General features: G+C 41.3%; 1 protein-coding gene across 1 annotated transcript; it reads right to left on the reverse strand.

Moving 5' to 3' along the window:
* Window positions 1-429: 429 nt before the first annotated feature.
* RHO (rhodopsin) lies at window positions 430-11,041 on the reverse strand. The gene is made up of 5 exons (XM_068252762.1): window positions 10,555-11,041; window positions 8,448-8,616; window positions 5,734-5,899; window positions 3,073-3,312; window positions 430-2,238 (listed from the first exon to the last, which is right to left on the reverse strand). The coding sequence occupies exons 1-5, from the start codon at window positions 10,913-10,915 to the stop codon at window positions 2,110-2,112; spliced, it is 1,065 nt and encodes a 354-aa protein (XP_068108863.1). The 5' UTR covers window positions 10,916-11,041; the 3' UTR covers window positions 430-2,109.
* Between the last annotated feature and the right edge of the window lie 520 nt (window positions 11,042-11,561).

Raw genomic sequence — 11,561 nt, forward strand, 5'->3', positions numbered from 1 at the left:
ACGCAAAGTATAGACTTTGCGTTAAAACGCCAAAAGAGGGCTCTGGTGTGAAAGAGCCCTAAGGGGAACCTGTATATGACAAGCAAAGGAAGTGAGATAGAAGTGACAGCTGGGGCAGCCAGCACACTTGTTGTGCGGGTCTGTGGGAGTTTGTAGGGTTCATGGAGGGCGAGGTGTAGGGTGCTAAGACATCTGTGCCTATAGGCTCCTGTGATGTAAATCCGGACCTGACTAGCAGTTTACCAGCTTATACCTCTCTCACACAGCGGCTGTTGTTGGAAAACTGGATTGGTCAGTCTGTGTCATGTGATCATCATACGTACAGTGTTAGGGACTCAGGCCCATGGCTCTATGCCTCCACCACTGGACAGGTATACTACACACTTCCTCTCACGCCCCAATATAAAGACATATACAGAGACAGAAACATAAGCAGGAAATGTTTTATGTGGAAATATCCGCTATTACATTGTACAGAAAATAAATGACTACAATCAGGAGCAGATCACGTTACAGCATTTATATTCCCACGTTGACCCTGTTACGTCCACACCCTCCTATACAGAGAATGTATCTGTCTCTATGTGTGTCAGATACATGTGAAGATAGATCGACACATCTACACAAATCTTAAATTCTATTTACAAACATTTCACGACTTCGACAGTAACACTGAGTTCCACAAATCAGCTTCTCGGAGGGAAGTTTGGTTATTGGGGGTGGAGAGACTTTTCTGACACCCTCCCCTCATTTCCCTTCGGTCAATCATTCTCTCACAACATATAAAAGGAACCTGCCTCAGAATCTAAAATATTCATTTCCACAGCTGATATCTGCGAGGAAAAGAGGCGTTGTCATGCTCTGTTTTTATCCAGCTCACTGATACAAAAAAATGCAGGAACACGGAGGTGATATCAACACCATCCTCCCACCAGCCGTGCTTGGGTGCAAAGCCGTAGCTACAAACATGGCTGATGTTGGCCTGGATTTTTCTGGCCACAAGCCTGTTGATGCCTCAGAGGCAGCCAAAAGCGCTTACGTGACAGTAGCCTCTGGCAGCTAAAGGGATAACAATATTATTAATCGTACTGGCTTGGCCATTTCGGTAATAGAATGCCGTACTTTGAGAGGTATGTGTTAATAGTTGAAGTCTGGCAAGAAAGAACCTTCAAATTTTGTTAAAATTCTATAAAAAAAGTGGGAGTCGATTAAAGGTCAAGCGACTTCCTTGCTCAGAAACTCCAAGAAAAGGTCGATGAGCCGTGGAAGTACTACTGGGTTTTTATTGATCGATAAGCCGAAAACAGGAATTACATTCGTCTTGGGGAGCAGCATTTTTTTTAATCAGAGCCAGATGGCCCGATTTGGGCATAAGTATTAAAAGACCAACACAGGAAATAACGCCAGTGGTGAAAATACATTCATCTCCGTTCTGTTGGACGGCGCTCAGCTTTTTCTGGTCGCAGCTCGGTTCGGCAAATTTGGGCAGTTAAATAATAAGACAGTTGCAATGTTTTCATTTTTTTTTTTGTACATTTTTTTACTTGCAAAGTGCTCTTTATTACAGGTATGGAGGGTTACTCTAACCTCGCTATCAGACCTTACCCAAAATAATAAAAAGAAAAGAAAAGAGAAACAAGCAGAAGACTGAAGTTCTGATATTACAAAAGATAACCCTCCGTAGTATCGGAAAAAGAAGCTGGCCAGAAACTGCGTAGCGCCGTAGCATCGACCTCCAAGAGCTGCCGGTTTGCGGACGTGCATCACGTTAAGTCTCTTGTCTTTGGTTTGGAGGCGTTCTTCCAACTAGCAGGATTTTTGTTGGCCTTTTTTATTTTGTTACAGTCCTTGCCAAATTCTGGCCTCATTTTGTGTTCTTCAAAACCCCTTTGCTGCCGTTATGTCCCACTGCATTGGAAAGCAACTTAATACAGTCGGCTCCAGCAGCGAAGGGGTCAGGACCTGGGAAAGGCTCTTCTGGGTAAAATACGTTTGAGATATTTGAAGGGGGAGGTGATGGCCTTCTTTGCCTTAGTAAGGAGGAGACGGAGTGGGGGTAGAGGGAGATGAGTGAGGCAGCACACCCTGACACAGGCTTGGATGATGACTTTATGCAGGGGACACCTGGCTGGTAGAGACAGAAGTGGATTCTGTCTTAGAAGTGGCAGCAGAGGAGGCATCGTCATCTCCAAAGGGATTTTTCCCACAGCACAGGGTGGTGATGAAGCAGTTACGGAACTGTGGGAAAAAGAGGGCAGCCATTAGTGAGAGAACTTACATTCTTCCTTTCTTCACCAGTATCTTAAGTACTCCATACTGCTATTGTTCATTCACTATTAAACTCTCATCTACTGAAATACTTTCGGCTGCTGGAGACCTCTGCATCCTCCACCAGGTAACTCGTCTCCACTGAAAAACCCTGTGATTTTGAAGGACTCTTCTCCTTCTACCATATAATTATTATTTTCTGAAATATCCTGTTTGATCGGATGACTCTTCACCTTCCACTTTCTAACTCTGCTCATGGAAGTGCTCTTGCTGGAGGCATGGGCGCAACCAAGGGAAGGGGGGGGGGGGCAAACTACTACCCTTCCCTCTGACACTCCAGATCAGGTGGATGGCCACAGTTGTTGCATGACCCTTATAAGAGGGGCCCCCAGGCGGTGAGGGTCACCAAGGGGTGGCTAGGGAAGAGTTGTGATCATTAAGGGGGCCCCATCAAAGTTTTGCTGGGGGGCCCATGATTTGCAGTTAAGCCCCTCTCTGAAGGCCTCTTCTTCTTACACCTTTATAGATCTCCTCTTCTAAATCCCTTGTTTTACTGGAAGACTTTGCTTACTCAATGACAGAATTATCCTCTTCTGAAATACCTTTTGTTGCTGGAGGACTCTGCTCCTCCAACTACCTCTACTTCTCTGAGATCTGTGCTGCTGTTCCACTATATAATGCTCTCCTCTGACTTGCTTTAGAATTCTGCTACCTTCGCTATCCAAAATAATCTATGGAAAGCCATGGAAACTTCATCAGGACTGATGAGGTCAAAGCAGATGATAATGAAGGCAACCCACTGACCTGTTTGTTCATTATGATGTAGATGACAGGATTGTAGACGGAGGAGCTCTTGGCAAAGAAAGCTGGCACGGTCATGAAGATCGGACCAAATTCTGAGCCTTGGTGGGTGAAGATCCAGAAAGCCACAAAGGCATAGGGGAACCAAGAAATACAGAAGAAAACCACCATGATGATACACATACGTGTGACCTCTTTCTCGGCCTTCTGGGTGGTGGCTGACTCCTGCTGCTGGGCTGCAGCCTGTAGAAGGGAACAGAGTGGAGAGTAAGTAGAAGAAAAATGGTGGCTTACCTCCTCTGACACTTCTCTTCCATCACTAGAGATGTAAAAACACTGGCCAGAAGTAACTTAGGAATTTCTCTAGTTTGACATCTTCCCTTCATCTCTGGGATGAAAAACTGATAGTGGAAGGAATATGCAGGCTTCCAACCTTAAACCCGTTTGAAAACTGTTACATACCTGGCCATCATTGTTCAGGAAACCAAACTGCCTACTTTCAGTTTTTTATTGCATGCCTCAAGTGTTTTAAAGCGAACCAGAGATGAAAATAAGCGAATGAGATAAACAATTGGATCTGTCCTTCTACTTCTAAAAATGACTCTTTTAGATATTTCAAGGATTTTCTTCATGTATAAAGATTTACAAAGCAGATTTATTATTTCATAGTCTCCGCTCAATTGCAGTGTCTCAAGTCCCAGAGTGAACGTACATGAACTATTGACCTTTTTATCTTCTCCCCTCACAGTAAAAAGCCCAGGTATCTGAGTAGGAAAGTGTTTTATAACTGTAATTTGTTATCAGTGAGCCCACTGGGTCCTGATTGGATAAGAACTGTCAGTTCTGTAGCTAATTATAAACTCTTTCCGGCAGTGAAAAAAGAAAAGGAGCACAGCATAAGTGTCTGTATGCTTGCTACTGCATATGCACATGTCTATCTCACCATGTCACGGCATCTCTGGTACACTTTAATACCAATTTATTTTAATGTTCTGGGTTTAACCATTTCCCCTCCCCCAGGATGAGTAACTACGTCCCTACAAAATGCCACAACTCTGTGCAGGGACATAGCTAATACGTGCCTCCCACCGCGTAATTAGGAATAGACACAAAACTGAAAAAAATGCACCTTTATTTCCAAATAAAATATTGGCGCCATACATTGTACTAGGGAAAAATTTTAAACATTGCAATAACCGAGACAAATGGGCAAATAAAATGTGTGGGTTTTAAATACGGTAGCATGTTTTATTTTGAAACTATAATGGCCGAAACTGAGAAATAATGAATTTTTTCAATTTTTTTCTTATTATTCCCATTAAAACTGAGTTAGAATAAAATAATTCTTAGCAAAAAGTACCCCCCAAAGAAAGCCTAATCAGTGGCGAAAAAAACAAGATATAGATTGTTTCATTGTGATAAGTTGTAATAAAGTTATAGTTGAATGAATGGAAGGGGCGCTGATGGGTGAAAATTGCTCTGGTTTTTTAAGGGGAAAAACCTTTTGAGGTGAAGTGGTTAAAGGTATGCAAATGCATTTCAAAAATTGAATACCAAAAAACGAAAATACAAACGTAGTGAAATGCAATTTAAAGGACAACTGAAGAGAGATGAATATGGATGCTGACATTTATTTCCTTGTAAACAATACCAGTTGCCCTGATGAGCTACAGTATTTGGCTGCAGTGGTGTCTGAATAACACCAGAAACATCCATGCAGCTAATCTTGTCAGATCTGACAATAATGTCAGAAACACCCGATCTGCTGCATGCTTGTTCAAGGTCTATAGCTTAATGTATTAGAGGCAGAGCAGCAGCAGGACAGCCAGGCAACTGGTATTGCTTAAAAGGAAATAAATATGTCAGCCTCCATATCCCTCTTGCTTCATGTTTTCATGTTTTCGCACAGCTCAAGTGTGCACCCAGCCTAAAGCGCGTGTAGAGAATTCGATTTTGTATGAATGAAGTTGAAAAAAAAATATTTTTAATCACAAAATTATAAGATATTACAAAAAAAAAATCCATACTGGAGCTCCACCTTCTGGAAGGATTAATTAGTTCTATAGTAGTATGTTCTAAGTAGAAAAAGCTCTGCTTTACTTCTGGGTAGCAAGTATAAGTTACTTCCACTACGTACAATGGGACCTAATTGTCCCCTCCCCCATCAACTACATTAAATGGTCTGGGCTCCAGTTAGGTTAGTTAGAGACTAGTCTACCACTGGAGTAAATGAAGGTGCTTTTCTACTGTTATAACTTGCTAGTTTGGTGTAGAGCCAAACCTATAATAAACATTTGTTTGTAATATAAAATTAAAAAAAATATATATGCATTCCATCATTTTGTATTGTTCTCCTCAGCAACCCAACCTACTACTTCCTGTACATTTCCCATCATTTTGAGGCCACACCTCCTTATTAGGGGGCTGTGAGTATAAAGGATTTTTATTTTTATTTTGCCTTAGCAGGTATTTTACTTTCTTTTTCCTTTTGCAAAAACTACAACATCTATCAAATAAATATTCTGTTAAAAGCTTATGGAAACTTGTGTTTGAACTTGGGTTTCACGTCACCTCAGGGTGACTCGGGAGGAGTGGGTGGTGGTATTTTAAGAATATACAGAAGAACGGGGTCAGAGGGTAAGTGGCCGCACAGTTGGTACCCACCTCCTTCACAGTGCACACCAGACGTCCGTAGCAGAAGAAAATGACAATCAGGGGGATGAGGAAGTGGACAAGGAACATGTAGATGACAAAGGACTCATTGTTGATCTCAGGCTTCAAGGTGTAGTAGTCTACCCCACATGAGCACTGCATTCCCTCAGGGATGTACCTGGAAGAAAAGCCACCAAACAGTCATCATTGCGTGAGCTACATAGTTCCTCATAAGTTTTAAAATCATTTTCAGACTTTTTCGTGAAAACTAAAACATCTTCATAATCATGGAAATCTATTATATTATTATTTAGTATTTAAATAGGGCCGACCTCTTCCACATTACATTGTCTTCGCACTTAACTGTTCCCCAGAGGGGCTCACACAATCTAAATAACCTACCGTAGTCATATGTCCATGTATGTATCATGTAGTGTATGTATTGCAGTCTAGGGCCAATTTAGGGGGAAGCCAATAAACTTATCTGTATGTTTTTTGGGATGTGGGTGGAAACTGAAACCCATGCAGACACAGGGAGATCATACAAACTAGGTGCAGATAGTGCCCCAACTTAGGTTCAAACTGATTTTAAATGGTTTTAAACATCATCTCAAGCCATTTTGTGTTTTGTGTGGATGCAGGTGGGGGAAGAGATATTGTTGGTGTCTGTTTATCTCAAAACGGCAATACCGGTAATTCTTCCGATTTTGGGAATAAAAAGACTAAAATATGATAACAGATGAAGAGAAATACATTGAAAATCTACGGGAAGATAAGCTTTGTGGTACTACATGTCATAAAGAACAAGGGGTAATAGACCCCAGGGAAAATGTTAAAACCTGTATCTTGAAGGATTTGTTGCAATTGCCTCACACCTCCCACAACCTCAGAACAACAGGATCTAATAACTTGACACTTGATATAGCAAAGATAGGCAGGGCACAGACTAAATTCTATATGATAAATTACAGCCTGCAATGATGGTGAGGAAAAGAAAAATTGTGGGCAGGCCCATATCATTTTTTTAAACAAAATTATACAACATTGAGAAAAAAAAATCTGTTCTTTGTTGTAAAATTGTTGGCGTTACTGAGGAGGACTAATAACAACAACAGCTGCAGTGTAACAGTGAAGTCATAGCTTGACATGCCAGAAACATCTTAAAGAGGAACTCCAGCGTAAACAAACATACTGTCATTAAGTTACATTAGTTATGTTAATTAAAATGGATAGGTTATATAATCTCTTACCCACCCTGTTTTAAATGAACAGGCAAATGTTTGATTTCATGATGGCAGCCATCTTTTTGGTTGAAAGGAGGTGACAGGGAGCATGAGACACAGTTCCAACTGTCCTGTGTGCTGATCACCCCTCCCAGTTGCTAGGCAACGTGAACAACAACATAGGAAATCCCATAATGTTTTGCACAGCATCAGGGAAAAACCGCCCAGGCAGATTTCTTTGATGGGGCGGAGCTTAGCTAAAAATGCAGCTAAAAATGATGCTTGGGTAAGAAAAACAAAGTTCTGATGCTGTGAAACTGTTAAAGAAACACCAAGCCTTTTCAGTTCTGCTGAGTAGATTTTTAGTCCGGAGGTTCACTTCAAGGCTATGTTTACAGTGGGCATTGTGATCCCTGTAAAATAGCAACTTATGTCGCATACAGTGAAACGTACAGTCAATTAAAAGTATGCTTCACTGTCACTGGTATGGTGCATGTTTTGTGGTAACACACTGCATGCATTGCGTTGGGATGCAGCACACCATTAAACCTCACTCCTCAACTGTAAACGTCACATAGGTGGTGCATTGCAGTGCAGAAAGCCAAGTCGCAACGCACAATGCACCATTGTGAACGTAGCCTAAAAGGTTGATCAGAATGAAGAAAGGTAAGGTAACACAATAGCAGCTTTCCCTGACTTTAAAGGGAATCTGAAGTGAAAATAAACTTATGAGACGATAAATTGTATGTGCAGTACAGCTAAGTAATAGAACATTACGGTAGTAGCACAAAAACCAGTCTCATATTGTTTCCAGTACAGGAAGAGTTAAGAAACTTCACTTGTTATCTATGCAAAAGAGCTTCTCTGAGCTCTCCAACCAAGCTTGGTCAACTACAGTGCTGTTTTCTGAAGCACTTATCTCAACCTGTCTCTCAGTTTCTTGAAGGTTTTACTGCAGGGAAGTTCAAAGAGTCATTAGCACTGCTCTGTTCCATAGTTTAAAATACAAAGTGTAGTTTGTAAACTGCAAATATCAGAGAATAATGCAATGTTATAAAAAATAAAGTTACATAACTGAAAATAAAAATATAAGACTCTTTTCTGTGCTACTTAATACATTATATCATACTTTTTTCCCTTCAGTGTCACTTTCATCATATCATATTCTTATACATATATAAAACAACACAACATTGCTTGTGACGTGACGTCAAGGCTAAAATCCAGGAGCTGAACTTGTTTCCATCCAGATCTGGGAAAGGGGAATTCTGAAACATTTAAGAGGACTGGGGGACAAAAGATTTTCAAATGTGTATTTTTTTTGTACTTTCAACACTTTTATTAAACGTATAAGTTGAGCATCATCTCACGATACTGAATGTTTATTTTTTAAATCAGAAATTCAATCTCTAGTAATTGTTTGCAGGAGGAAGGAAGCAGGAGTGGAAAATAATCTGGACAGTTCTATATGTACTTTAAACAAACAATTTCTTTAAAATGTACCTGGACCAGCCGAAGAGGGGGGGAACACAGCAAGACAGGGCCATGATCCAGGTGAAGGCCACACCCATGATGGCATGGTTCTCACTGAATCGGAAGTTGCTCATGGGCTTGCAGACCACAAGGTATCGCTCAACAGCCAACACCACCAGGGACCAAAGGGCCATTTCACCTGTTAGGCAGAAATAAGACATCAAAATGAAAACCCAGTAAGCACTTTTTTTCAAGTCACCTTTACATGAACTTTCCAATTCAGTGATTCATCTCCAAGCATAGGAGATCCTAGAATCAGTCATTTCTCTCCACCCAACTCAAGAGAACCTGGACCAGTTATTTCCCCACACCCTCTAGAGAACCTGGAACCAGTTATTAACCCAAACCCTCAAGGGAACCTGGAACCAGTTATTTCCCCAAAGCCTCAAGAGTACCTGAAACCAGTTATTAACCCAAACCCTCTAGAGAACCTGGAACCAATTATTTCCCCAAACCCTGAAGAGTACGGGGTTACGGGGAACCAGTTATTTTCCCAAACCCTCTAGAGAACTTGGAACTGTTTTTTTTCCCAAACCCTCAAGAGTACCTGAAATCAGTTATTTACCCAAACCCGCAAGAGAACCTGGACCCAATTACTTCACCAAACCCTCAAGGGAACTTGGAACCAATTATTTCCCCAAGCCTTTAAGAGAACCTGGAACCAGTTATTTGCCCAAACCCTCAAGAGTACCTGGAACCAGTTATTTCCCCAAACCCTCAAGAGTACCCGGAACCAGTTATTTCCCAAACCCTCAATGGAACTTGGAACCAGTTATTTCCCCAAACCTTTAAGAGAACCTGGAACCAGTTATTTCCCCAAACCCCCAAGACTACCTGGAACCAGTTATTTCCCCAAACCCCCAAGACTACCTGGAACCAGTTATTTCCCAAACCCTCAAGAGTACCCGGAACCAGTTATTTCCCCCTCTGACTTGGTAATATCTAGAATTGGTTATTTCTCCTCAACTCAGGAGACCTAGAATTGTTTGCCCCCCACCCTTCCCTCCCAGACATAGTAAGTTCAATTTAATTAGAAAGTTAATTTTCCTTTGGAACATTTTTTGCTTTAATAAAGCTATTTTTGAAAGAGACCACTTGTGTCTTCAGTTGGGAGGCAATTCCATCACTACCTCCCCTTTAAACAGTTTTAATATATTTTAAGCTATTAGTGCCTCTGCTTTACCTACTATTTTTATACTATTTAATCCACCCTTAGTGGAGGGACATCACCCCATTCTTGCTACAGGGAGCGACTTCTTAACCAGAGTGGGGTCGGGTTTGTTCTCCCCATCTGCAATTACAGTGGTTGAGTGGCTTTGAGGTAAGCCTGGTTTAGGTATTACTGTAATCTTGGATTGATATACTTATTGTGATTGTCACGTGCTACACTATATCGGGCTCTCGGTTTCCCCTTATATTTCCTAAAGCAGTTTCCCTTTATTGTTTTTCTCATATAGTTGCTCTTGACTCAGAAAAAGATTAATATGAAATGGGGCCCTGGGCAAGATAGCAGTTTTTGTCCACTGCTGATGGTCACCCGTTTTTTTTTAGGAAGATTTGGTGGGAAATAGCATCCACCAGGTCCCTAGAGTCTCTCTAGGCCCTAGGCAACTGCCTAGGTTTGACTTCTGGGTGATCTGGCTCTGTCTTGACTCTATAAAGGTAAAGTGCTTTATAGCAGTGGTGGCTCCAGTGTCCTCTATTGCTAAGATAGGGGTTCTGTTTACATAGGGATGTTCCAATATCCCCTTTTCTTCACTGTATACTTACTAATAAAACTAATTTACTGTCCCTTTTTTGCTGACCTACTCGCTCTTCAGAATTCAGATTTGTTAATTGTGGGTTTTCTCGACATTCACTTTATTATGGAAGCAAAGATTCCCTTAGAAGAACTATCCTGATCCTTTTTATCCACTCTTCATAGTCCTTCCCTCTTGGCTATCCAACTAAGTCCCAAAGCTCCTTACCAAGACAAATTCTTTGGAACAATCATGTAAACCAGATGCCGGGGAATAGCTTTTTTTACTCAGATGCCTCTCAGACAGGTTCTCTTTAAGAATAAAAGGTGCTCACTTACCACCAAATGTAGCAAAGAAGCCCTCAACGTAGCAGCCGGTCTGACCAAGGACGAAGTAGCCATTCAAGGAGGAGTACAACGTCACGGTGAATCCACACAGGACCATGAAATGATTGGCAAAGACCAGATTCAGTAGAATGTAGTTTAAGGGTGTCCGCAGCTTTTTATGCTGGACAGTGACATACAGGGTCAGGAAGTTGATGGGGAAGCCAACGAGGATGAGCATGAACATGTAGGCGGCCAGCACTGCATATTTCCATGGATCTGCCAGGTAATACTGAGGGTATTCAAATGGGCTTCGTACTACCCCAGTCTTGTTAGACATGGGGATATAAAAGTTTGGACCTTCTGTTCCATTCATGGTGGCGGTTCTATAAGGTCCTCCCCCCCTCTAGTCAGAGAACACTTTTTGTGTTTCTCTCTCCTCTCAGGAACCCCGAAAGAATAAAAGTTCTCCCAGCTTGAGCCGCTCTACAGAGTGAGCCGCCCTCCCGGCCCTTTATAACGTGCCCCCTGCTGTAAGCTCCCATGGTCAGAGTCAGCAGGCTGGGATTTAGGTCTCCTGTAATCATTGTAATCCATGCTAAGGTTGCAAAGTGTTAATTGGCTTCTCTTAAACGTATTAACGCTACACCTGTCTCACTGTTAAACACAGTAGAGGAAAGTGTATTTAAAAGTGACAGTGTGGAATCCAGGTCAGACCAACACTGGGTCCCTTATTTACAACTTGTAAAAAAGTCAGGATTTCAAAAAACGATATGAAAAGATGACAGAGGACAGAGAACTGAGGGAATCGATTTTTCGAAATTATCCGACTTTTTTTTTTTTATATTAATTTTTAAAATAAAAATCGCATGGTGTTAGTAAGTACAAGGCACACGGAATATACTGTATATACAGACAGTTCCTTACTTACAAACTACTTGAGTTACAAAGTTTCAGAGATACACAAAAAGTTGTCTTCATGTACAAAATGTATAATATGTAGATTTTTATTACATATTTTT

The sequence above is a fragment of the Hyperolius riggenbachi genome, chromosome 9, assembly GCF_040937935.1.
Source record: "Hyperolius riggenbachi isolate aHypRig1 chromosome 9, aHypRig1.pri, whole genome shotgun sequence".
Lineage (NCBI taxonomy): Eukaryota > Metazoa > Chordata > Amphibia > Anura > Hyperoliidae > Hyperolius > Hyperolius riggenbachi.